The sequence below is a fragment of the Netta rufina genome (genome assembly GCF_964035555.1).
Source record: "Netta rufina genome assembly, chromosome: 6".
NCBI classification, from domain to species: domain Eukaryota; kingdom Metazoa; phylum Chordata; class Aves; order Anseriformes; family Anatidae; genus Netta; species Netta rufina.
Genome location: NC_140129.1, coordinates 30,724,597 through 30,752,436, shown reverse-complemented (window position 1 = coordinate 30,752,436; position 27,840 = coordinate 30,724,597). Strand labels below are relative to the sequence as shown.

The following is a 27,840-nucleotide window of genomic DNA, read 5'->3' as shown; positions in this document are numbered from 1 at the left end:
TTATGTAGGTTTTAGGAGGTTTTGTGCACCTTGCTGACTGTTTGTTGTGTGTAACAAAGCTTTTCGCGTTTGGGCACTGAATTCTGCTTTGCACCCTGCTGCCGGGGGGAAGCGCAACGTGGTGCAGAGCTGCTCGTGTTGGCAGGTGTAAAAGTGGTGGGTCCTGCTCATGAGCATCAGGTCTGCTTTATTTCCCCAGTCGATAATTGCCTCAAATTTGGACAGAGCTCTGATACATCAGATTTGTGACATGTGCAGGCTGCCTCTGCACCACGTACGTGCGAGTGCTCTGCGCCTGCAGACAGGTCGTTGGTGTGGGGCTGCAGTCGAGGCTTGCTCAGGGCTCTCTGAATTTTTCCGTTCAATTACAGGGAAGAAAACAGGAATCTGCTGTCAAAGTACATCGCACTGGCAGCTCCTGCAATGACTGGAGAACAGCCCCAGCTTTCCCAAAAGTTGTTGTCCTTTTAACCAAATTATTTATTATTATTGGAGGCTCTTTTCCTGCTAGCCAAGGGGAAGTGTTAGGAGGGGACTTGACCTTTGGAGTGCTTTTCTATCTGATACTCTGTTGTCGTATCTGGATGGCCAAATTCTCTTCCAAGTTTAGTTTGTTGAACATGATATGCAAATAAAGAATAAAGGACTTATTTTTAATAGCCATGTTTCCAGCAGAAGAAAGTAAATATGGCCCAGTGCTTCCTTAGGACTCAAACAGGAAAGTGATCTCTCAAATGGTAAACATTTTTTAATGTAGGTACAACTCATTTTCATCACCTAGCGGAGGAAGCTCACGCATGTTGAGCATTTCTGTTTGGTGATGCTACCTGCTCTGTGTCCTTTCCAGCCTGACCATGCAGTAACAGTAAACTGGACGTGTATAAGAGCCCAGCCAAGGGTTTTTGACATGAGAAATTATTTCCGAAAAACACAACGTTGGAGGAGTCTACTGAGCTATCTCCTGCTGCAGCGGATTTACCCTGTCCTCTGGCAAAGGCTTGTTAGGAAGCAGGACTGAGCGGGTTTCAAAGTGTTGCTTTTGGGGCTCTGGGAAAAAGGTGCTGCTGTGGGAGGGATGGAGAGAGAGCAGGGAGGGACCACAGCTCCCACCATGTCAACTGCTCTGCTCCCAAATCAGGAGTTAATCCTGGAAAACCATGAATGATGATTGAGGCTTTATGGCCCTTTTGATTTTCGGAGTGAAAATCAAGGGACACAGGCCTCTGGAAATGAATGCTTGAGGAAGGGCAGCACATGCTGTGAAGCTCACTGCCCTTGGAGGCTCTGGGTCCCTGTTGCTCCAGTTAAACCCCACCTTCCTGAAATAAGTTTATTCTGTTTTCATTTTAATGGGAAAGAGGGGTGGTACTACTAATGTGCAGCATGGAGCCTTGCTGCAGCCCTCGTCAGGTAACCAGGTGCCACATTGTAGGTACAACAATGAATATTAAAAAGGCGTGTAAGCAAAAATTACTATAGGGATTTGAAAGGAGGAAGCTGAGATCAGTTCTGCAGGTGTTCACTGTGTGGGGAGACACCTGGGACACAGCGCAAGCTGCTAATTAAAACCACGGAGCGGATAAGAAAGCTTGATGCCATGGGCAGAGGAGATATGGACACTGATGTTTCATCTGCTGCTGGGGAGTCAACATTGAGTAGAAACATCCAGGAGAATCTCTTCTTTTGTATTGAGGCAAGGGAGAAGCAGAAGGGAGAGGGGTGAGCTGTCCATCTCAGCCACATGGGATTAAAGGTCCCTCAAGCATTTTGAATGGATGCGAACAAATCAGAGCAATATTTGCTAAGGCTGAAGAAGAAATGAGCACAGCCTGGGCTGCACACGGATTGCTCAGGTCCATCCCAGGTGCTTGGAGAGGACAAAACCCAGGCTGGCCATCTCTGCCAGAGGTAGGACAGGATCTGCAGCTATGGGACGACATGATGGGCCCAGAGAAGATCTGTGAAAGAGGTGGTGGTGGTGGGGATTCAAGTTCTTGCTTGAGCCAAACTGATGGCAAGTGGACAGCTGGACATCCAGGGGTATGTCCACCCTGTGACCAAAGAGCTCTTTCCTGTCACATTGGCAGTACAACCAAAATGGCACAGCTAGAAGTGCTGTGGACAAAACTTGAGAACACAACTGCAAAGCGAATGCCTTTGACAAGCCGAGTTGTTAGGACCAGCTCTGACGCAGGGAATTGAAGGAACTGCTGATGCCCTTGCAGTAGCGGCGATTTCCTTTTCATGAAGCAGGAGCTAGAAAGATGGAAAAGAGAAAAATAGCATGATTGGTACAACAAGCAGCTGTCGCTCACTTGCAAGCACTGAAGTCAAACATCAAAGCCTGTGGACGTATTAACGGGGAGGCAAAGATCAAGGAGTGCCGGCAGAACAAACAGCGCGGTGGCAGCTGTGTGCGGGCAGGCAGGCTGCTCCTCCCAGAGCAGTAATCTAAAGCCACCAGAGAAATGCCCCTGCCTTGGCAGGAGGTGTATTTGTGACTGTTCAGCAGAGGGACGTGGCTTTTAGCAGCAGTGTGCTGCGCTCACAGCTCTTGAAAATCCCATGCCTCGTCTTGCCTGAGGCTGTCCCTCCTTGTGCCGGTGCCCACAGAGCCCTGCCACATCTGGCAGGTGGAATGACAGCATCACTGATCCATGTGTGTCTTGTGCCTCCTTGTGTCACTTTGCTTTGGACTTTTTTTAACTTTTTGAGTAAGTTACGATAGCTGTGTAAATAATTGAAGCTGGTTTATGTGTAGGACTTCGTGGCAAGGAGGCAGCCTGGCACTCTGCTTTGGGAGAGCTTGAGGTGTGTGGCAGCAGCAGTGTAGTACGAGGTGAGATGGGTGCTGTGCCCACCTCTTTCTGGCACTGAGAGCTGCCTTGGCTTCTGTCTTGTGAAACAAACCATGAAGGAGGGGATGACTGAGCAGAGAACAATCTGTCCCCTAAATCTTCCAGGTGGGAAACTCCATCAGAGGTGGAGCAGCTGAGACTGAGACCAGGCATGGAGAGCCAATGAGTTTTGAGTCCAAATCCTACGACATTGCAAGCTTCATTATCTTCTAAAATCTATTTCTTGGAAGAAGGAATTCACAGAAACCCAGATCTTCGCATACAAATCAGTCTGTCAGAGGAAATCAACAGGAAATAAAATATTTGTTTAGCATTTTCCCTTCTGATCCTCTCCCTCCTGGCATGGTCGCTTGGAAGGGCTGTGGGGCGCTGAGGTCTCCCTTGCCCCAAAACTCAGCACAGTTGCCATACAGTCAAACAGAAGTGAAGCAAAAGTCTTGCCAAACTAACTTGTGATCTTAACTTGTGATCTTTTGGTTGACTGAGTGGAGAGCAGAGAAAAACCTGCAAAAAGTAGAAAAGTAGTGACTTCATCAGTGGCAAGAGCTGTGCCCACAGAAAAGTGATGAAACTGGAAACTGTGATTATTAACCTAATGGTTGCATGGCTGGAAGATTGCAAGGCTTTTTTTTTTTTTTTTTTTTTTTTTTTTTTGTAGCAGTGCCAACTGCTGTTTTTATTTACACTGTCTTATTTTTTCCTGTACCTCTTGTAATGTTCTCTTTCATAAAGACACATATGAGGCTCCCAGCAGCATTATCTCAGGGACTGTCTTTTCATATTTCCCGTGTGCAGCTGTGAACTGCCATGGAAACAATTCCTGGTCCAATTGGAAGACTTTTGTTGTTGTTGTTGTTAAATAAAAAAACTTTCTCCTGGGTCTTCAGTTATTTTTATTTTTAAATATTTTGATGTGTGGGAGAGGTTTTTATAAAGAGAGGCAGCAATTGATTTCTGGAATGTAGTTTTAATTAAATTGCAGAAACAGTATCTGCTGCAGTACTAACAAACTACGTTATTAAAGTAATAAAAGTGAAAGAAACAATTTATTGAGGACAAAGTAGAGGAAAGCAAGAAGAGAAAGATAGCTGATGAAAGGCAAATAAGGGTTTGGCAGCCCTCTACAGGGCAGAGTGGAGCTGGCAAAGGTCCAGCTGGAATATGTTTCCTAATTAACTTTAATTCTCCACTTTTGCATTCAGAATAGATTGCAATATTGTCATTTCTCTGTCACGTGCGCTTCTCTTGCCGAATTTTCCTTCCGAGCAGGAATTGTACACTGAATGGCGAACGAGTAAATAAATAAATAAAGTCAATTGCCACAAACCATTCCAGTTTTGAAGACTACAGGATATGCTTTTAATGCTGCTCTCGGAGCTCCGCGTTTGACTGCGGGAACTTCATTAACACGCTCATTAGCGCTATCTGATTCACTGCTGCAGCCTCTCACTGGGAGCTGCGAGCAGCAGCTGGGAGAGCGGATCAGCTCGAGCTAATGCATATGTTAATAACACTAATGTTGTAGCATTTGGTGTTGCTGGAAGAGAGAGACAGTAAAATATCTGCGCTGCCTCCTGCAACACTTAAAAAGAAGAAGAAAAAAAAAAAAAGACCAACGCAACGTAAAATAAAGCTATCTGCTAGGGATGTTTATAGTCAGTATTTAGAGATTAGTGCGCTATGCTGGAAAGTCACATAGCACAATGCACACACGGAGACCCATTCAATGAATTATTCAGGGAGATCTATTGTAAAGCGCTCCGCTGACAGGGAAAGCAAAGTAATGTTTCGGTGAGGAGAACTGAATCCAACACCCCTGGCCCACCACTTCACCCCAGCAGGAGAGCTCCGCCAGCGTAAATTTGGCTTTCCTCCGGCTCTCCATGCATCGCTGGTGGTGGCGTGACAGAGGTGCCGCTCCATTTGGGGTCATGCTGGAGGTCCTGCGAGGATCCAGGGAAACCAGCAACGTCTCTGTGGCCAGCGGGACGTGATGTGGGTCACTCTGCTCTGAAACATGCCGTGTGGCCCTGTAGTTGTCAATTTGAGAAGTATTTGGCTCTGCAGTGTGTGTGTGCTCTGCTTGCTGAAGTGATCGAGGTAGGCAGAAAAAGCAACTGAGGCATTGTAGGCTTTGCAGGTCTGTGGAGGTGTGTTGGCCTCTTTGCATCCATTTTGCTATGAATTTCAGTGTCTCCACCGTGAAAGGTGGGAGCCAAGGTGATGATTTTTTTTTGATTTACACCTTCTGGGCTTCTTGACTTCTGTCCTTTCCTTGTGTCCTTGGAAGGTCGACGCATGGATCAAGGACAGGTGTCTGCTGCCAGGAGAATTCTCTGCTCCGATTTCCCCCTTCCTAAAGTCACACCCAAGTTGCATTAGCAAAGCGTACCTTTGGACAGTGTGGGAGAGCTCTGCCGATAGTGAACACTTATGAACAAGGACAGGGTTGGGATTAACCACGATGAATAGTTTAAAGAGGTGCAATGACTTTTTAATAAAAAGATCTTGTACGTGCTTCCTTGCAAAAGCATCTTAATTCGGGTGTGAAAGGTGGTCTGAGTGCCCCTGGACACTCCGCAGGGCTGAGATACTGTCTACCGTGTACCTCTCAACTCAGAAATAAGTGAAATATTAATTTTGCATGAACTGCTTACAGCTAAAATAGATTTTCAAGCTTCCTTGCCTGGTTGCAGGATTGCAACCTGGTTCCTCTTATTCACATGGGGTAAATCTTTGCTTCTGGTGTTGAGTGTGTGCTTGAACTTGTGCATTTGTCACACTATTTACTGTGGTTTTGTTTTGCTGTACATAGTCTCTGTTAAATACTGATACATTCTCAATTATTTTCTTAATCTGATAAAGCTTTCAGCTAATTTTATTTCAGCTAATAAGCAATTCACCCTTCAAAACTGTGTTTTCAGATCTTTTATCTGAAATCCCAATCTCCATTGCAGGCACTGCTTTCTTCTCACCCACTGAGGCTTTGCACACCAAAATGATGTGCAGCACACTTCAGCAACTCCCTGTGAGTAGATCTGAAAAGTATTTGGTCCACCACTGGGTGTTTTTTTCCCCTCCATATCTTTGTATGCCACATTTGAATGTATCATAGTGCTGCATTGATGTTACAGCGAGAAAGCCTTCATGCCCACAAAGTCTTTTATTGCTGTGAACAAAGCGTGCCCTCCAAGTTGTGGTGTGGAGACAAAATCACGATAATCTGTAGAGCTGCAGTGTGTGAGGGGATGTAGAGAGCCTCAGCTCCTTCCCTGCAGTGAGTGTGTGCCTCTCTGGGCATCATCATATTGTAACCTGCCGGGAAAAGGCCTAGCCAGCAGCAATGCTGGCAGAGTCAACAGCATATTCCCCAGCGGCCTGGGTATGTTTTTACTGGTATTGGGGGAAAGAACTGGGTTTAAGGGTAATTATGAAGGCCTTCCTATTTACTTTATGAGGTAAAGTGCTCTGGTCTTCCTCATCAGTCTCATGCGGCCTACTTGCCTCGTGCGGGCCCAGCTTGTGTGCCAGACGGATGTCCCGGATGTCCGCAATGTCCCCAGCACACTGGGATGACCCCAACACACTGGGATATCCCTGATATACTGAGATGTCACCACCACAGCGAACCCCATGCCCAAAGCACTGAGCTGGGCTTTGTTCTCTGTGCTTTTTCTTGTGCCCATACTGCACATACAGCTCTGCTATCAAAGCGGCGTGACTGCGGCGTGCTATGAATCACCTCCTGTTTCTGACAGTATAGGGACCTTGCATACAAAGTATCATCGTGGAGCCAATTTTTACTGTTGAATCAAATCCCATAGAAACTACTTTCTAATGGAAATGATAATGAAACTTTAATTATAACTGTGCTACTTGGTTCCCTGAGCATACACATCCCATTAGATGGTTTCTGCTAAGATAGTGACATCTTTCAAGCTCATTTCTATAATATATATGAGCTTATATAATAAGCTCATTTTTTTAATATAAAAAAAAAAAAAAAGAGGATGATATTTTACCTGTGATGTGTTACAACTGTTGGTATTTTTTCTGGGTTCATCAAAATCTCGTTAGCATTAATCAAAGACATGACCAGAGAATAATGTAGTTCCTTGGGTTGTAGACTGAACAGAAATATTTGCACAAGCCAGAAACAGAATTTTTGATCAAGTTTTAGATTTTTAATTTTTATTTTTTTTTCCTCCCAGAAATTAGCAGCACACCATAAGGGCTTGTGGAGATAGACACCCACAGTCAGGTTTTGCAGGGGATTTGTCTCCTCAGCCTCGGAGCCCTGGGGTGAAACCAGCCTGCTCATCACCGCTGGCAGCCATGAGTGGTTTTGGGGCAGGCACCCCTACATTGTGGTGCCAAGATGACCCAAGGCACAGCCTGCTCCCTGGAACTATATGACTGAACTCCCTCGCCCAGGATAGCGGATTTTGGGTTTTAGAACCAATGTTTTTGTCCTTTTCTGTGAGCACCTGAAAGCAGCAGAAGAAAAAGAGGTAGTGTAGTCTCCCTGATACTGCTGGCTAATGGGGATGTGAGCACCTTAGCAGCGTTACAGCACTGGAAAGTTGGCAGAGATTTTTCAGAGCTTATTTTGAAGAAGGGGAAGAAAAGAGGCAGCTGCTCCAGTGCAGAAAAGTGTAAGGAAGGCCAATGTTCTTAGTTTAAAATAGCCCCAGAAAGCAATTACTTTTCTTGTGGGAAGTGCAGGATTCCTGGGCACTTCTTAAGCCTTTCCTGCAGGTACAAATGTGCCTTTTAAAGTTTAACCTGCTCTGTGATTCCTGCTGGGAGCTCTGTTTTCTCTCCCAGGCTTTGTGCTGTATCTCCAGCTTGTCTGCACGAGCAACGCCAGATTGCAGTAACAAAAAGTTGACATTACAACTTGGAATAAAGCCTTCTTCCCTCTGCGACGCGAGGGGCTTGCTTTTTACAGATAAGGTTAACACCTTTGGCTCCAGCAGTACCCTCGAGATAATGATTATCATATCCCAGGCGCAGAACCAGGGGTGTGAGGATGCAAAGGGAAAGGTACTGAGGGGATGTGCTGCCTTTGACGTGACAGCATATATCAGTGGGGAGCTGCGGGCCTGAGCTCTCCTTTAGTGCCTACAGAAACCTGGCTGTTATTTTGAGTTCCTTCCCTCTGCCTTCGGTTCGGCTTTGTTCTGCTATTAATTTTTCAAAGATGCCAGGATCAGGAGCAGCGAGGGAAAATGGTTCATCCCAAATACCTCGCTGCAGAGCCAGATCTTTGCTCCTTGCTGCTAACAGAGTGACCGAGGAGCTCGGGTGGGAGCTGCAGGGCAGGGCTGCAGCAGTGTTTCCAGGTGGGTCCTACTGGCAGCACATGGACCAAAGCCAGGCAGTGAACGGTCCTGGCCTTCTGTCATTGAAAAAAAAAAAAAAGAAAAGAAAAAAAAAAAAGAGAGAAACAAACAAACAAACACAAACCAAACTGTGTATGCTGCTCAGGAGAATATTTTTTCACATCTGGAATAACTGACCTGTGTAGATCCGGTTCATCATCTTCCTGATGGGCACTTCCCTTAAAGAGCCAACTGGTTGCAACACAAACTGCTGCACAGCGGCTGTGTGAGCACCGTGTCTGCGACCATTTAAACCATCATACAGGCTGGGCTGCAGATTTGTGTTTTTTTTTAGAGGGGCCCATCTGCTCCCCCCAGCCCCAAGGAGCATCCCACAGCAGGGCAGGAGAAGTGCAGAGCAGATCTCCACCCAGTGGATACCTTCCAGCACGGCTTGCATGGAGCCAAACCCTGCACAGTGCAGCACCCCAGAACAGGGACTGAGCTGGATGGAAGTGCTTTGAAGCTGGAAGATTTCTCATTTAATAAGTTTGTCCTTAACATGGTACCATTCTTCGCTACCTCATGATCTTCTGATTTCGAATGAACACACCGTACAGAGCACCAATTTGCATGGAAATCTTTACAAATGCGGGGAAGTGCTCTTCGTGTCGGCAGTTTGACTTTATACTCTGGAAACTTCCTTCAAATGTAAATCAGTACGACTCCATCAAAAAAAACAGCTACTATACCACATGGATTTTGTTTTAAATTAGACTCCAAGGTCCAGTCTTTAGAACTGAGTCTGGCCAAGACCTGTAAGATCTCAGTACCTGATGTTACAAGCCTAAATCCATATTGACAAATGTACTGCTGCAAACTGTCCCCCGTGTCTCTCGCTGCCCCACACACCAGCACCAACAGCCTCCCTCGTTCTCAGGGATAAAGAAGCTGGGATACAGAAAACCTCTGCAGAACGCACTTTATCATACAACATCTAGATTTAGAAAACAAAATGAAGGCCAGCTTTTTTTTTTCTCCCTCCCTAAGGCTGTTGTGAAGAGAGATATACTTTATTTTACCAAAATATCTAATCTTATCCGCAACATCCCTCTGTTTTTAATTGCTGTGATAGTATGGGAATAACGGAGAAGAGCAATCTGGAGGTAGGCAGGAACCAGGACAAACCCACCCAGCTTCCCAGGCAGGCTCCCCGGGGGCTGCAGGAGCGGGTTTCAGAAGTGCTGTGAAAGTGAAACCTGATTAGGGAAGGACAAACAGATTACAGCGCAGGCAGCACCACGAGTTTGAATGAGGAGAGAAGTGTGTACTGGTGTACAAGCAGATACAAACAATCAAAGCCTTTTCATTTGAGGCTTGCAGAGGAATACCTTGCTAAGGTACACTTTTATAAGCATGAAACAATTTTTGGCACTCGTAATAATCACAAGGTCCAAAAAAACGAAGGTAGAAAATTGCCTTTTTCTGGGAAAGAGCACAGTTAATATTGAAATCATTAAAGCAGCCAAACTGTGTGAAGGGCATCTTTATTCCCCTTTGGCACATCATGACTACACCTCGATCAATGCAAGATACATCCCCACAGTTTTCTTTGTCTAAAACAGCTTTGATCAACTCAATTGCACAAATTTCTTCAGGCTGCCTCTGTGGTAAGGATGTGTGCGCCAGGCTGGTTGCAGGCGACCTGTCCTTATCCACGTGACCCTTCTGATGAAGAAACAAGATTTAGAAATCAGATTTTTAGATGAAGAAATAACGTTGAGGGCTCAGCAGATTCAGCGAAAGGACACAGCTGCGCATTGCTGCTTCACTGGAGCCGCTGGGATTTATTCCAGCCAGCGGCATGGGGCGCCCGCTCCTTCGTGTTTTGACAAAATATGAAAACTCAATCCCTTTTCAAGAGGAGAGCCACAAACGAAAGGCTGATGGCTAAAGGCAGCCCCTCCTGCTGTTGTGGGCTGTGCAGGCGGTGTCCAGCCAGGTCTGGCAGCCGGGGGCAGGAGGGGAGGCTTTGGGGCTGCAGCTCTGGCAGGAGCAGCGTGAAAGAGGCATAAGGAGGGATTCAACAGGCAGAAAACAACACCTGGTTTTAAAGCTGGGTAGAGGGGAAGTCCTGCTGATGAAATGCTTTTGGTGTTAATCTCCTGCTTGAACTAGCAGCTCCTCTTTTCTTGCCCCCTGTCGCTCTCCTGGCAGGAGCAGGGAGCCTCGCGGCCGGGATGCCACCCAGGCAGAGCAGAGAAGAAGCAGGGAAGGACACGGGGGACACACAACACTCCGGCATGCACGGCGAGTAGATCGGGGTGTTAAACACAACCTCTGCTCTCAGCTGGCTAATGTTTCAAAGGAAAACATTTCAAACGCTGAGAGAGATTGTGCAGTTAGCCGGTGATGCAATTACATGGCTGTAAGCTGTAGAAACTCTTTCAATGTGGCACATATTAAACCTTTCAGAGGTAGTGCTTTGATTTTTAATTTTACGCTGTTGGCAGGCAATCAGGGTCTTTAATAGTACGGGGGCCAGAGGGAAAATGTTTCAAAACAGCAAGGATCTTATCATAGTGTGCAATTAATGAATAATTATTAAAAACCAGAAATAGCTGGAAGAGCAGGCAAGAGCTGGCAGTGCAATTCTCTGGTTTCAGGCCTATAATGAAATCTCAAGAGAGGGAAGCATGATATGCAGCTCCGTGCAATTAAAGCTGGGATTTTTTCCCCCTAGTTGAAAGATCAGTGATCTTGAAAAAATATACCTGTCACTTGGTTTAGTTTTCAAGTCATTTAATTGTCATGGTAAAGCATTTAACGTTTAACAAGAGTGGAGACATTCTTCTGTGAGTTAGGGAGTTTTGGGGTTGTTTTGTATTAAATGGTGAGGTTTGTTTTTTGTTTGTAAGATGGAAGTCTTACAATGAGAAATGATAAACTCCTCAGTGGAGGAGGCCTTCATCAGGAGCAGTGGGTAACCTCAGATTTTAGGCTTTATTTATTTATTTATTTATTTTCCTAAAATGCAGCTAGATACAACACGGCTTTGTGTTACCTCTGGTCTCTTTTTCCTAATCCAAAGTGAATTTACACTTTGCATTTCCACTTGGCGAGGATAGGAACTTCCTGCCTGGAGGTGTGATCAGCCTCCTTTTTCGCTTTTAGAGCTGCATAACAAATCTGATAATTATAGTTGTAACATGTGCTTTGTCACTGAAACACATTCCTCAGTGTTTCAGTGAGTGTCTCTGGCGTGTGAACGCTGAAGACGCATTTGCTCGAGCATCCTCTTCCTTTGAGTACCGAACTGCGTTTGCTCACAGCTTTTTCATTATATATGAGCTAAACGAAGAAAAAGTTATTTACAACTATCAGGCATTTTGACACGCAATATTAAGAGAGGTTTTCCATTAGCTTCACGAGAGAGCAGCTTAAACTGTGTGTGCATGTTTTCGTGTCCCTGGTGCTAATCCTGTTGCATTTGCATGCAGCAGGAGTGTAACACCTTGCACCCCCCGTGCCTGCAGCGGGCTCTGGTTCATGACTGGCATTGACAGAAGAAATTGTGAACTACTTGGATCTGCGCTGAATGGGGAAGAAAAGTCTATCGGTTTCTTGGAAGGCTTTCTGGCTTGAGTGCACTTCTGTGTATTTATTTAGACACTTTGATTGCCACGGAGCACAGCAGCTTTAAAGAATTTCACGAGCAAGAAAGTGCTTCAAGAAACAATTAGACTTCCCAGACACATTACATTGAAACCCAACAGCACGCTAGCGGGGAGGAGGCCAAATTGCCTGGCGGGGGCACGCAAAACCCAGATTGGATCAGCATAAGCGAGCTGCAGCGGTTTCTGGAAGCTGTTTCTAGGAGACAGACACAACCTTCGCCACCGCGCCTGGGCTCTCTGTGCCACCGTTCTGCTTTCTGGCCTCGGGGTCTTTGCTGGCTTCCCTTGCTCCTGGCTCCTCTGCTGCTTGCTCTGAGGCTCTGGGGATGGGTAGGCCTGTGCTGGGGCCTGTGCTGGGGCCTGGGCTCATGCTCTATTTTGGAAGGGTCTTGCTGCCCTGGCCCTGTTCCCATCGCTGTCACACACCCGTGGGTGCTGTGGTAGTGAATAGGTGCGGGGTGCTCCCCTCTGCCCATCTCATTCGCTTGAGGAAACTTGGCTGCTGTTTCTTCGGCTGCTGGAAGATCAGCCCTCACTGGTGCGGCAACACGGGGCACTTCTGCCTTTGGCACAGCCATCAGGGACATACCGAGCCGTGCTGGCTGGCGTTAGCACTGTGGATATGCTGTGAGATGAGTTTTCAGCTCTTGCCAAGCAGTGGGGATGGGGCCATCGCCCTTCTCTGGGGATTTCTCCACATACCTGAGGGTACCCACGGCTCTTGGGCTCATAGGGGACCTTCACTGCGAGGCGTGCTCAGTGCTCCTGGAAAACAGGTCACTAACACAGTTCCTGAAGCAAGGCAGTGCCTTTTTTCTCTCTTCTCCCTTCAAAACGTAGCATGTACACCAGTGAAGTTCATTACGGGGTGGTAGCTGGCCTCAGCTCCTGCCATTAATTCATAATCTTACCGGGTGGGCTGTAAGGCAGTGCCAGCTCAGCAAGCTCCGAGGAACTCTTGGGTAAAGTGCTCTCCATTTTGAGACCGTCAGCGGCAGCTTATCGCTTGATTTATCTCTCATTTCCAGGTGTGGAGCTAGAAGTAAACTGACATTGTAAATCACTAATTCAAGCAGAGTGCGAGAACAGTGCACAGTCTGCATATTTCAATGCTGCTTAATTAGAAAAGGAAAAAAAAAAAACAACACAACTTGTTCCATAGACATGTGCAGTGCAAATTCTTTTTCTTAAAGCTTCAGGTGGGCAAGATGTCCTTCTGAGACCCACATGTCCAATGCTGCTGCTTATCTCCTTACAGCAGTCTTTCAGTTTTGCCCCCAGGCTCAGGTCGATCCCAAACCCACCCAGTGTCTCTGCTGGGGAGCAGCCCCTGCCTGCTGCTGCCACGTACACCAGCACAAACACCAGCCTCTCATCCCGGCTCTGAGCCTGCTGACCTTTTTCTTCTTAATTAAAAAAATCCTTTTCTGCTTGCTAATTACATAACTGCCATTTTGTGCCCCAGCAGTCCTGGACGAGGTTGAGCTCTGCGCCCTCCCCAAAGGTGTTCTCATCTGCCTCTGGTTCACAATCAGCTTCCAGTTGCAATTGTGCTTTCACATGATCAGAGCTTCTCTCCCAGTCTCTCATTTCCTTGAAACCACCACCACGGAAAACAGAATCATTTGCTGCATCAGTGGGAATAACATGCTCCTGTGGCACGCCGCTTCAGAAAAAGAAGCGATCCTTGATGCGATCACTGCCTTTGCCTCTCCCATCATGCTGTCCCCCTCTTCCATTACCCTTTACACTCCTGCTGCGCTGCTGGATGAGTGCACCTGCAGCATTTACATCTCATCACTCCTTCTACTCTTTGTCTTGGTGGTGTGAATTGCCCCAGCAGCCTTGTTTTGATCTGTGGGCATTTTGCTCCGCTAGTTGTGCTGCTCACTGTTACCCCAGGGTGGCTGCTGCGTTCTGCTCCCAGCGTCTGTGGAGCTGAGAGCTTCCCGAGGTGCCACGTGCACCAAGAGGTGGAGTAAAAAGTAAAGCAAGGAGAAAGAGCTCCCCTATTAATAAAACACCCTCCAACTTTTTAGGTTCCTGCTTTTTTCCTTCTGCTCTTACCCACCATCCCATTATAAAGTTAAATACACTGCTTTAGAAAAATGAACAAACAATAACACCACCTTCTGATTTATTGGCATGATTTTTTTTTTCCAAAGGTGATCTCTAACAGGCTTTTCTATTGTTGCTAAAAATGTGGCATTGTGCATAAGATTTTCTTGTTGAGATCAATTTGCTAAATTTTCATTTAGTTTCAAAGTGGTTCATTTTGTTGAGGCTTCATTTTGTTCAGACTAGCAACTCAAGAGGTTTCCTGTAGCTTAGAGAGATTGCTTCTGAATTGACACATTATTCAGTCATGAATTGTTTCTTTAGTATATGAACGGCTGAGTGGGGTTTTTATTACAAATATGAGTTTGAGTGCAGAACTACTACTATTTTGGCCAAATAAAGAACGTAAAATTAAGTGTGAGTCTTCATAGTATACTGTGATGCTTTGCTATACTGTGCCTGTTTCTTTTTTAAGTACTTAGTGAAACCCTCCTGTAGGGCATAGTAATATGATCAACTGCACACAGAATTAAAAAAATATTACAGGATTTTGTAGAAATGTGGCTGTGCTAATAAGAAATGAAATAATTTTCCTATTATCGGAAGCTAAAAATGGGTAATTTTAGTCTTCCTGATCAGCTGCTAATTAAATGCATCTTCAGCTGCGTTCAGCATCTGATCCTATTGTGCTGCTCCAGGTGGGGGCAGCAGGATTGCTGCAGTCCCCGAGGTAATGAGGTGTCACAGGGCAGCAGCACAAGTGCAATTCCAGTGTTATGCAGCAGCCTGTTTAAATATGGTTTTCCTCCGTGCTGTTTCTTCTTGTTTACCTGCGTACGTGATTGCTCCTACCTAACTTGAATTAGTTTCCACCTCTGCAGGATTTTTTTTTTTGCCCAATAAAGTTAACTTGGGTAAATGGAAAGCAGTAGGAGAGAAATACCTGTTTCCTGAAGGTGTTGGCTCCGGGCTGCAGGTGGACGATTGTTGTAGCAGATCAGCTGGCAATTTTTGCCAGGTGCGTGGAACTGAACTGCAGGACCTTGTGTGTGCCAGCTGCCTGAAGTGAAGGGATCAAGGATCTCATCTGTGCCCCAGAGCAAATCTCCTGCCTTGTTTTGCTGCCATAGGCTTTACCACCAAAAATCAGCTTCCCTGATTTCCTTTAGGAGGGAGGCTGGCCTGTAAGGGCAGCAGCCTGAGGTCTCTGCAGCACCAAGTCTCAGCTCTTTGCTCTCTACCTTCAAGGAGTAAGAGGTGATTTTTACTCAGAGATCCTGGGAGAGAGCCGCTTGTCCTTTGCTCTGTGACTTAGCAGTTGAAGAAGTTTATTGCTAGAGAAGATAATTTAGACTTTTTGTTTCAATCTCACAATCTTGACTATTTTTTTTCTATTAGCTCTTGGGAGTGAGCATTTCAGTCATTAGTAGGTGAAAACCCTACAAAGCTCAAGAAGGGCTCCAGAAATCTTTCTTACCAAGATGGCTTACTTGATAGGTCTGATAGAAGAAGTTATTTCAGAGTGAGGTGTTACTGGAATGGGGATGAGAAATAAAATCCAGTGGCTCTAGCTATGTTCATGGGGGCGGAGCAGCTACTGAATGATGTGGCAGTGTCAGAAGCAATAGGAGTATTTATTTCTGTCATGGTACGGGTCAGACTAAAGACCAGCAGTTGAATATAGGGTACATAGAGAAGTCCTTCAATGATTATAATTGCTGCGAATGCTGATATTTAATCATCTTTCTTTCTTTCATATTCATATATTTATTATATGTGGGAGGGTAATTGGAAAAGTCTTCATCACTGTGGTCCTGTGTGCCCAAAGCTGGAGCCAGCCGGATGAGGTTAGAAGAGGAAAAGAGCTTGGTAACTCAGTCAGGTAGATTTAGTCCTTGTTAAAATCCCCTGCATCTGCACTGCGCTCCAGAAATCATCACATTTATCGCCAGATTCCAGAATTTCCATTAAAAACGGCCTAATTGAATCACACGCATTGTCATGTTGTGGTTCCTCTTTCTTATTTACAGGATTTCCTCCAAAACACACACTCTCGTCCCTGTAGTTTTTAGGAGAAAGGGAGAGAGCAAGCTGTCGGGTAGTCGGAGCTCCGGCTTAATTAGTTTTCTCAGGTCTGCAGTAATATCTGCTGGTTCGTAGTGTTTCTTGGAAAGGTGCTACGAAAGATAGAGAAAGCTGCATGCTCCAATTCCACCTGGAATAGCTCTGGGTTCTCCTCAAGGAAATAAAAGAGAGCTCAATGGACAGCAAAAATATACCCTGTAAGGCTTGGATAAAGAAAGGAACATCACTGTTTGTTTTTTGTTTTTTTTTTTTTTTTTTTTTTTCCTAAAGTTACAAGTGATTATAAGGGGGTTTACTTCCCGTACGTTATAGGAAAACGAGCTGCATCTTTTGCTAGTACTGAGGTGCAAGATGGAGCTCGCAGCTGGGAGGGAGGACGAGCGGCAGCCTCACGTGTGCTGGGAGCTCTCGCTGCGTGCCGGCTGGCTGAGGCGCTCTGCGCGTCCCCGGCAGCTCCCAAAGCAAAGAGCAAATATCACAGCACAGGCACAGGGCTCCCAAACCAAACGGTGAGCGCAGTCGGTGAGCGCATTCGCCTCCTCACCCGACACGGGGAGGCTTTCGTCTCACGGGCTTTGAATTAGGCTGCCGGCAAGGTGGTGCCGGGGGGAGGAATGCTCTTTATCTTGTACACATACTCCTCGGAAAGGATTGAGAGAGGTGGTTTTGACATGTTTGCACTCATTATGATTCTCTGGACAGCTCTGAAATGTGAATAAAAGGAGATACAGGTGTTGGCAGAGAGGAGGCTTCGCTGGATGGAAATGGCTCTGTGCCCTGGAGAAGGCTCCGGGAGGGGAGCCGAGGACTGGGGGCATCTTCCTTGGTGTGAGCACGGAGCTTCACCACTACCCGAGGCTTTGATCTGAGTTATCAAAGCGTGGGCTAGTTTAAAGACTAAAACTGCCTTGCTGTGCCACAGTTACTTCGTGTTTCCTCCATTAACACAGCTGCCAGGGCACGCTTCAAGGACTCAGACTGGAATTCAGTCTCTGGGCACCTGCGGCTTTGAAATCGCCCCTGTAGCTGTACTGGGGGTGCCTGAAGCAGACACTCCCCTTCTCCCCACTCTTTCCAAAAGATAGTGGTCTTTCACCCTGAAACATCTTTCATTTCTCATGACAGTTTCCAGGCAAGAAAGTCTTCGTAGCTCTCCTGCTGATTACGATCGTCCTTAAGCCTTGAAGCAAATTGCTTCTGAGGATGCGCGGAACTTTGGCTGTCGTTCTGACCGCGTTTGTTTACTGCTTCCCTTCTGAAATGAAGAGGAATCCCTCCACAGCAGCAGAATACTCTCTCTTGTCAGAAAGGGAAGCTTGTCGGCATGCTGAGAAGAATGTGAGGTCCTTCGGGCTGCACCTCACCTGCCCACGTCGAGCCTTTGGTGGGCACACAGAGCGATGTGGTTCGTGGGCACCTCTCTTGCAGCCAGGGGCACCTCTGGGCGATGCAGGCGGCCTCGGCAGTAGGATTGAGGCTGCACAGTGTGCTGCGGTACATGAGCAGCAAAGGCAAGCCACGTGCAGCAGGGGTTAGCTCCAGAAAGGATCTGGGATGCCCACGTAACCGCTGTGGCCAGATTGTGAACCACAGATGGGGGAAGAAACAGGACTGGTCCAATGCAGCCCTGGAACTCTTCTTTTCCTCCCAGCAAGGGTGATGGAGGCAGTGGCCTCTCACAGGGCTGTCACAGCCGCCTTCCTCAGGGACTGAAGAGGACAACCATGTCACCCTTGGTCCCAAGTTGCAGCCCCCGAGCTGCCAGCCTCCGTGCCACTGCCGCCACCTCTGCCTCTGTGTGTTCCCACTCATCTGCCCTCAGGATGCTGCTTCCTATCCTGGGTTTTGCTGTGGAATTGGAGTAGCTGCACATAATTTCTATGGCGATTTGCTTTGGTTTCTCCTCTCACTTAGGCTGCTGAACGTAAGCTTCAGTTGTGTTTGTTTTTTAAAGCAGCTGGCAGTCCTGATCTCGCTACCATTTGTGCATCAATAACGCCATTTTCATCTCGCTAGCTACCAAGCCTGCAAGTTTTCTTCTGCGGGGTTTTGGTACAACAATCGGACTCGGAGATTGGTTATACCTCGCTTATTTAGGAAGAACTTCAGTGATTCCCCCTAAGACGATTGGTTCCATATAACGTGTAGCTTGAGCTTGTCTTTCTGGCAAAGCTCACGGGCATCTCATGCGTCTGCCGAGCTAATATTTTGTTTGTCTGTATTTGTATTCTGCAGTTGATTGTTCAATGATTTCTCCTGCTGAATTGCAATAGATGAGCTGTTTAATGTTGCAATGGCTGATTTTGTAATGTAAAAACAAAAAACCTCTCCATTCCAAATTGTGTTTGCTAGTTAGAGCACTGAATTTAAATGAGATTTGTATGGAAAATGTATTTTTCCATTGTTTTGCCAATGCAGAAAGAAAACGAGACTTCAGTCTTTCTAAAAGGAAATCAAAGCAACCATGGCAAAAATTTGTTTTGCAAGGAAGAAGCAGCAATAAAAACTAAGCTTGTTCCCTTCTACACGTTTGTGTCCATATTGGCATTGAAAAAAATATATTTTCTCAATGCAGAAATAACCATTTCCAATAAGCATGTCTTTTCTGACAACTGGAATATTAACGTTTCTGAAGAATTAAAAATGTATTTATTATACCACAGCACATCTTCAGGTGGTGATTCTGTCTACTTCCACAATATTCTTGATCTTCTTTTCCCCTAAAGTAGCCCAGATTTAAAATGTCATGCTTTTTTTGGAGAATTGCTGCCGTGAATGGAAATGAAGGACCCGAAAGCTGATGCTGGATTCTGTAGCTCTTATCGATAAACCACATGAGATGGGCACCTGACCGACACCGAGCAGTCGATCGCTGCTTCAAATGCCGCGTTGGTATTTACCGTCAGGCGTAACGATCGCAGGACTCTTTACCCAGCCACGCGAAGGAAAGCAACAAAGTGGACAAGGGACTCTCTGAAATCCTCCCGTCAACTGGTGCCTTTCCCAGTTCTTGTCTGTGCGGGGGGAGCAAACATCTGGCTTCGGCCACGGCACTGCACTGCCTCTTCAAAGCGAGCCAGGAGCTCGTGGCACTGTGGGATGTGCCTGCTGCCGGTTACAGCAGTGAGATCTCCATCATCATTTTTAAGTATTAACGCTAACATGATTTCCTCTCGTAATGCATGAGCATGTATGTCTTTTAAAAGCACATCGTGCCTTTAATCGCCGCTTTGCAGAAAGGCTGCTCGTGTTCAGTAACCATAATTCGGTCATGAAACTTCCTGGAGTATTTGCACTTTTTACTGGTGTTTGCACTGCAAAATGACAGTATTTAAAAATATTTGAGAAGCAAAACTTGACCTTGCTAAGAACTGAAGATAATTGTCAGATATTTTAAATTGCAAAGAAGCAAAACCGTTAACACTTGTGTCCTGACTAATTATATTCTGCATCGCTGCGTTCCCCTGACAACTTCAGATGCACCCAGTATCACTCCACCTAACTGCTGAGGGCTGCTAAGTGACAGAGCAAGGCAAAATCAGCTTATTGCTCTGCCCTGGCTTGCAGAGTCCGTGCGAAGGGATCCCCAAAAGCTCTCGTGTTTTAACGTTGCACAGTCAGAAAAGGTTTTACCATTGTGCTCTGCAAGTCCCAGATGTAGGGACTGACAAATGCACATACTGGAAACGGACTTGAAGCTTAGGTTTGGCTCCGTGGAAGCCTCTCGTTACGTTATCTTTGTTTAACGGGGACATCGGTGTTTCTCAACCAATGTGCAGTTTGTCGGCTGGGAAGTCCAACAGATGTCTCTCTGCTCCAAAGCGCCGATGTTCTGGCAAGTGTCTTTGGGGTTAGCTCCCGTCGGAGGGGATCCTGGCAGCACACACCAGAGCCTGTCCCGTGGCTGCAGAGCTGCCGATGTGCTGTCCATGGTGCTCCTTCGTTGCCAGGCTCAGGCGGGACATGGCCCCAGCAGACACATGGCTGGGTGGCCCGGGGCTTCAGCTGCAGCAAGGCCTCGCAGGCCTTTTATTTCATTTATTGCACCATTTATTGCTGCTTCTCAGTGCCTTCAATTTATTGCACCGCTTTGTGGGGCTGCACTGTCCTGATCAGCAAATGGAGCTCCCTAATGGGACGTATCATTGGTATAGGCCACCCGTGAGGCTGGGAGGAGCACCGTGAGCATGAGGTGGACCAAATCCCTCTGAAGGCTGCAGCAATTCCTGGCCCATTGTTGTGTTTTTTTTTTTGTTTTTTTTTTTTCTGGCAGCTGTTAGCAGGACATGGTTTTTGACTGTCTGGCCCAGGCCATATGCTTAATTATTCCAGCAGCATTTATAAAGATTAGTTGGTTGCTGACTTCTGTTCAGTTTAAACCCACTCTGAGAAGGGCAGAGTTTTCTTTGCCAGAGCTGTTCCTTGAGTGCTTGAGATCTGTCTGCTTGTGCTGGCAACAAAAATACCTTGCTAACTCTGTTGTCCTTGTTATCCTTGCATTCCCAGTACAAGCAGAGAAGGGGCTGGATTTTATCTCTGGGAGCTATCCACTGGCCATACCTTCTCAAAGCTACCCTGTAGTTACTGCTTGGATAGGGATAGTTTACATATTAGCTCCTTCCCTTGCAGAGAAGCATTTTGAAAGACAAATCCATGATTCTGAAAGTTGAGGATAAAAGGAGCCGAGTTGCTGAATAATTTGAGCTCATACAAAATGTATGCAGCAATGCATGTATTGACTTGTTTCGGTGAATATCACAATTTATTGTCCCTTGAACTAAATATTGACACAGACAAAGCAGCGTCAATATTTATCTCTCAGGTTAATACATTTTTATATTCACCTCAACATCCATCAATATGTGGTTATTATTATGATGATGTTTGTCCTTCAGCAGGGGGAAGTTGCATGTGGGCAATCAAGGGAAAAAGGAGTTTTATATTAATATTCTTTTCCTATTTCAATCTTCATGAGATGCTTTGTCCTGGACATGGAGCATACTGCAGGCCTCACTCAAACAAAACTCTTATTGATGGCTGTGACACTCTGCGCTGAGTACAGGATCGAGCGATTGATTTTCGGGAAATGTGGAGCTAGCTGTCACTAGCAGAGGGGGCGGCAGAACCATCATTTTTGTTTTTACAGCGTTTTTTTGGTGGTGCTTCCTCTAGTGACTCTGTAACTAAGTGAGATCTGCTTTACAGAAAGCGAGAGGTAGAGCCAAGCGCGGGGCACAACCTGACAAGAGTCTGGGAGCCAGGTGGGAACTGCCACCTACGAAATGATGCTCGTAAAGCATAACAGGGACATCTGCAAGTCTGTTAGGACCCTTGTGTTCAGTTTATCTCATGCCTGTGTTACGTGTGGCACTCTGAGTGCCAGCTGAAATGTTATTTCTGGGCATTTGTTAATACTGTGGAGAATAGTGGCATATTTGGGCCACCTGCATCTCTTCCAGGAAGAAAGTGTGCGTGGGCAAGAAGACATTAACAGTGCCTGAGGGCTTATCCTTCCCATCTGCCCCATCTCTTCTTTTTGGTCCCAATTCTGGGACTTCAAGAACAAGAGAAAGGAGGTTTCCTGGGTAGAAGATAATTGTGGGCAGCACAAAAAGGATGCAGGCGTGGTGGCACTGAGTGTCAGTTCAGGGCTAGGCCTCAGGGACACAAAGGCTTTCAGCACGTGCTTCAGGCTGTAGCGACACATTTATCAAGTAGTGCCTCTGTTCCTCTTTGGACTGTGCTTTTAAACCTCCTGACCTCAAGCAGAGGGGAGATGGAGAGGTGGGAGATAAACAGAGTGGGTGTCGCAGGCACGGCGCCTTCCTCTGCCAGCCCATGCAGGCTGGAGAGGGCCTTGCTTCACACATCGGGCTGAGCGTCTGCTGCTCGCCAGAGGCTGCTCAAAGCTGCAAGGTTGGGTCTGGCACTCAGCCCAGCTGCTGGCACAGCCCAGACCTTCCCCAAACGCCTGCCTGCCGGGAGCAGCAATGCCAGGAAGGCAGCAAGGCGAAGGCCGCCCGGACAGGCCCTGCTCCTGCTGCCCACAGCCCTGCCAGGCTGCAGTGTGCCGGCTGGTTTCCTTGCTGTGCTGGCCACTCAGAGCTGCAGCAGGGAAAGCAACAGCAGTTTGTAAACTGGCGATTGTCAGCAGACAGTCGGCATGTGGCAGGTGACTTGTCACAGGCAGACTGTGGCAGCAGCAGGGGTGCGCAACGGCGGCAGGCGCTGGTAGGCATTGGGCCGCGTCTGGTCACACCTCAGCACCCAAACCCACGGTGCCTTTTGTGGCTCGTTTTCTTCATGAAAGCTAGAAAGACAACAGACTGATGACTTATGACCTTATGTGTAATGGAAAACAATGGTTTTGAGTCCTGGTTAAAATAATGCACATGATATGCCCCAAGCCCACTTCCTGAGAGCAACATCCTTAATTAGTGCTAGTTTTTTCTTCTGCTCTGTAGTTTAGGAGTGATGGTGCTTACAACCCTCCACAACCTGATTAGAGAGCTGTGTTTGCTCCTATTTTCAAAGCCATGGTTGGCAGAGTCAAACAGGGGCCAAGCACTTTCCTCCTGACTGGCATTTTGCTTCGTGATGGCGAACTTAATGGCAGGGGATGCTCTCCGTATCTTCACCTTTTGGAAGCTGGTAACTGCGGTAGGAAGACTTTGTGACTAAGGCATGGGGCAAATGTCACACTATACCTTTGAGTATAAAGCTGGGCCAAGTACACAAGTGCAAAATGAGCACTCAGACAGAAAGCCTCCCTCTGAACCAGCAGCACCGCTGCTTGCACGCGAGTCATAACTCAGTAACCATATGCTTATATTCCACTGGCAATTGCCATTTAAATGTCAGTTTACAAGCAGATGTTGAGAAGCCTCCTTTGTGCCATTACTCACAGAAAAACAAAGTTTGAGGCTTAACCCTGTTTGAGCTTGCTGTGATTTGGGGTAGCAGCGGTCCTGCAGACCCTGACTCACCAGGACTCAGTTCCAACAGCCTTGGCTAATGGCGATGGCAGCCAGATACAGGCATGTGTTGGCATTTCCTAAGGACAATTGCCATTTTGTAGATGGTTCCAAGTTTTGTGGTTGGTTGGCAGTGGCCAAGATAGAGGAGAAATGTGGGACTATAGACAGGGAAAGAGTTAAGTGTCCAGGTCTAGAAAAAATAATGATAAAAAAAAAAAAAAGACAAAAAGAATCTGCTTAACAGAAGAACAATCAAAACCTGGGAAGGCGGAGAAGGAAGCCCTCTCTGCTCTACCAGACATTTGCATGTATTTAAAATCCTTCCCAATAAAGTTCATAATGAATTTAATTCAGTCCCCTATGGCCCAGAGGAATGTTCCGAGTAATAAAAAGTATTGCTAAGGGAGAGATGACTGCCAAACTCGTATTCCGTGCCAGCGATGCATATTTATATTATTGGCACTTAAACGCTAGGTTTATTTTACTACTTAAATGATCCTTTGTCACATATTAAGAATTAATACTATAAGATCTACTTTTGGGAAGTTACAATAACAATTGCCGAATTTAAATCATTGTTAAATTTGTATGCTTTACTTTTAAAGAGGCTTAGTGTTTGTTTTTGGTTGTTTTTTTTCAGACCAAAATAGTAATTGAATGTGGCAATTCTTATTTATGGCTTAGCCTTTTAAAATGGTTTTAGTCAAGGGTCTTTTCATGTCTGCTTTTTGTTGTTGTTACAGTAAAATATGCACATCAATGTTAAACGAATTATAAGCTCAAACACTTACTTAAAAGGTGGTATATTCACTTACACACAGTCAATTAGGTAACGCAAGGGCTCCTGGCTTCTGGTGGCACGGTCTGATGCGCTTCTGAAGATTAAACCCAGTGATTCAAACCTGTGTGGGAAATGTCAGGCACCAGGGGTGGAGGTCACCGGCCCACAGCATCACTCTGTTTATAAACATCATTATTCCATGGGAGATAAATCTCTGCTCTCACCTAGCGTGTCACTTCAGTGCAGTAGGTAGGAAAACAGAAAAATAAATAAAATAAATGGAGCTACTAATTGTTTTCACTTTAATAAGAAGGAGTGGAAAGGGAAGCTGAATATGAGATGAAATGTGAAGGTGTTTAATTCCTAGCAGGCAGCAAGTGCTAGGGAAAAAGTGCATGAGTACTGACATAAGATGCAGTTTGTTTTACATTTGAGTTGATACGGAGTTATTTAAGCACCTTCTGCACATTACATTACAAGATTAAAATCTGTATAGCCTGTGTACACGTTCACATTGCAGCAATAATTCAGTCAAAATATTTAATCTGTTAAGGCCTGAACATAAAGCTTTTTCTTTTGATGCACTTAGGCTTACTGCATACTTTTAAGTGTGAACAGCTGGAAAAAATACTGTGAATTTGTTAGTTTTTTTTTTTTTTTTTTTTTTTTTTTGTCCAAGTGTAAAAATTCAGTTACTTATCACTGGCAAATGAGGAAGTTTTCCAGACATTTCCTCCCAACCCCAAAAGTCTAACCTCCTCCATACTATGCAAGGGCACGAGCAGCTCATTTTTCACTTGCTGTACAGACAACGAAATATTCAATTGCCCAGAACAAAAGTCTCTGAAGGATATAAGGGGGAATCTCAAGCACTTGGCAGTTTGGCCTAAAAAGAAAGGTCAATGGCACAGACTTCAGATACGAGTGAAAAATTGGGCTTCTCAGTGCACTGCACATGAGCTCTAATACTGAATGCACGCAGTGTTTGCCCAGTTTTTCACAGCATCATTCATAATTTGGGAAACTATTAATCAGGATGATGAAATATCCTTTTTGTGACTAATAACACAAATTTTACACAATAAAGCTTATTTTCTTTCCCCTTGAAAGAGATCATATGGTAAAATTTGGCAAGAACTTTGCAGGCCCTGGTTTGTGGGCTTTGTGTTTAAGCTGCACAGGAGAAGAAGTCACCACAGCGCCCTGCTGTGATCTTTTTGTAAGGCTCAGCAAAAGTCACTGCTTGGGGCTCATTGTTTTCTGTCAGTCTGTGCCAGGACCACTATCCCTGTATTTGTTAAAAAAAAAAAAAAAAAAAAAAGCACTGAAGACTATAAAATTTGCAGGACTAATTAAAAAAAAAAAAAAAAAAAAAGTAGATCAGTTTATGCCAGAGACACTCCAGGAACTGAAACAAACGAGGCAAGAAGTCGGGGAAAGAGTCGGGCAGCCAAGCAGGGGCACAGGACTGTGTAAGAACAGGGATGAGAATAAGGAGACTGTCGGTAACGGAAGTAAGGGGAGTTAAAGAACACAAAATGGGAAAGACGTCTGCTTTTATCACTTGCCTACTAAAAATAGGCTTCCTAGTCGTCCTCCCCCCCAACCCTGTGAATCTATTGCTGTATTTTTCAGCTAGGCTACTTCCCCATCCTTCCAAAATTACCGTGACATGAAGTGACTACATTAAGCGATTAGGGAAGCACATGAGCAAAAAGACGACTTTTATTTGGTATCTGTCATTCAGTGAGATCATAATTATGGCCTTCATTAAGAAAATCAACTTCTTTAAGAAAACCTGACGTTTCTTGCCTTTCCTTTGATGGAGATGGTGGTGGAGGGAACGGGGAAATACCCTGTCTAAGTTCTGGCAGTTTCAAAGTAAAAAAGCTTGATTTTCTTCCACCCTTCCCCTTACATTCATGTCTTCTCACTAGTAAAATATCTTTTTTCTGGCTTGAAAACAGTGGGAATGTACTGTTTCAGAACTGCATTCCTACAGTGATCTGTTTAGTGGGGGCATCTGCCATTCTAGACAGGTAAGAAAACCTTTCTGTGCTTCTGCTGGGAAAGGAGGCACAGCACTGCAGGAAATAAAAACCACAAGTGTCTCTGGAAAAGCAAACCACGCACCAGCAAGATACTCTCTGCTACTTTGTGCACTTGCAGCAGGGAAGGCAGCCTGCAACTTGCACTCCCTCTGAAGCACTCGCATAAGGCACACTTCCTGCAAAGAGAAAAACAAAGTGGGAGCAGTAAACCTGTGGCTCTATTTCGTTTCAGAAGTAGAGCTTTGAAGGGGAGCACTGTGGAGGAATTATCTCCTGTACCTCATGGTTCATGTAGGATGCCAGCACATCCAGTGCCTCTGCGTGCTGGAAGTGGGTGCCAGGGAGGACTGGGGTGCCCGTCCCGGGTGCCCATCCCCTGCTCCATCGCCTGGTGGGAGCCGAGCTCTCCCGTCACCAACACGTTTCTCCAGGGCTGCACTTCTGAGGATGGCATCGCTGCTGCAGCTCCGCTGAATGCCAGGCCACAGAGGCAGCGTTTTCAGACATCCTGCACTTAAGCCACCCCCTTTTTAATGCCATCAGTGATGCAGCAATGTGTATTTATATCTACATATAAATACAAAATGGTCGGATACCACATTTTAAAGCATAATTTATAATCCGAAACTGTTTACACTTTCATGATTAGGCTTGGGTTTTTCTCATTTACATTCATAATTTAATTCCACTGGAATTTGATTTTAAGAAAGCCCAACAAATCTTAATTACCATAAAAAGATCCATACATATTTTACTTAAAAATATCTTCTGTAAGAGGAAATTTACCAAAAATAACACCAAATATATTACTATGCACACAGTTTCTTCTTTTTTTGTAAAGTACAAACAAGAATCTGATCTCTTTTGGGTATTGCCTGATCTTATATGGCTATAGGTTCTATTTATTTTGTTCATTTGTTTCTCAAAATAAAGGGAAAAACATAAGAAGTGTAAGAACACAGACCAAAACAAAGACCCATTCTTTCCAAAGATATAGGCATTGATGAAAGAACACCTCGAAAACTAATAAATGGCAACAGGTACAAAGAAACACTATCCAAGCACTGTGCAATCTTTTGTCCGTAGCATACGCTGCAATGACCTCGTAACAGTAATTAAAACAAACAAACAAAAAAAGCTACTGGCAGAAAAAGCTGTTAAGCAAAACACTGAAAAACTGGTAGTGTTTCTTAACCAGTAAGTGCAGAACTGATACTAGGTCCTTTCTGTTTTTTCCCCCTACATACGCACACTTCTCCCTCCGAGACAAGGCTCTCAGACACGTGATTTTTGGGTGGTCCTTTGGGGACCCAGGCGTTGGACTCGCTGATCCTCATGGATCCCTTCCAGCTCGGGATATTCTGTGACTCTGTGCTTTTCTGTTTGTTCACAGGGCTGATTGTTGCAACTCTGGCAATATGCTGGATGCCAAACCAGGTTAGAAGGATCATGGCTGCTGCGAAACCAAAGCAGGATTGGACTGTCCCCTACTTCAGAGCGTACATCACTCTTCTTCCTATAGCTGACAGCTTCTTCTTCCTCAGCTCCGTGGTGAACCCCCTGCTGTACAACATCTCCTCTCAGCAGTTCCGCAGCGTGTTTCTGCAGGTCCTCCGCTGCCACCTGACCATACAGCACGCCAACAAAGAGAAGTTCCTCAGAGCCAACCTGAACTCAACAGCCAGGAGCAGACGGTCCCTGCGCCCGCTCTTCTTTTCCTCTGTGCGCAATTCTTCCACCAAGAGCAGCAAGAAAGTTTTTTTAAGTACTTTTCAGACTGAGACCAACTGCAGTCCACAGAAACCAGGTCTTGAATCACTGGAGCCCAGCTTGGAAGTAGTGCCACTGAAGACGAGCTCAGAGCCCACTCCAGACACACAAACCAGCCTTTGTGAAAATGAAGTATGACTTCATATATAAGGCAAAGTTAACGATCAGCGATGAACTTAAAAATGTGAATTAAAGTGGCTGAGGAACTGACTACATCTTAAATGCAATAACACAGATGGATTTGTTTCCAGTTACGCAA

The 27,840-nt window shown here is 45.7% G+C and overlaps 1 protein-coding gene across 1 annotated transcript in view; it reads left to right on the top strand.

Moving 5' to 3' along the window:
- Positions 1 to 27,719, top strand: part of GPR39 (G protein-coupled receptor 39) — a gene marked incomplete at both ends in the record, with an annotated part of 71,612 nt that extends 43,893 nt beyond the window's left edge. Inside the window, one exon of the mRNA XM_084288937.1 lies at positions 27,205 to 27,719. Coding sequence (XP_084145063.1) covers positions 27,205 to 27,719 — 515 coding nt within the window. The remainder of the gene's footprint in view (positions 1 to 27,204) is intronic.
- Between the last annotated feature and the right edge of the window lie 121 nt (positions 27,720 to 27,840).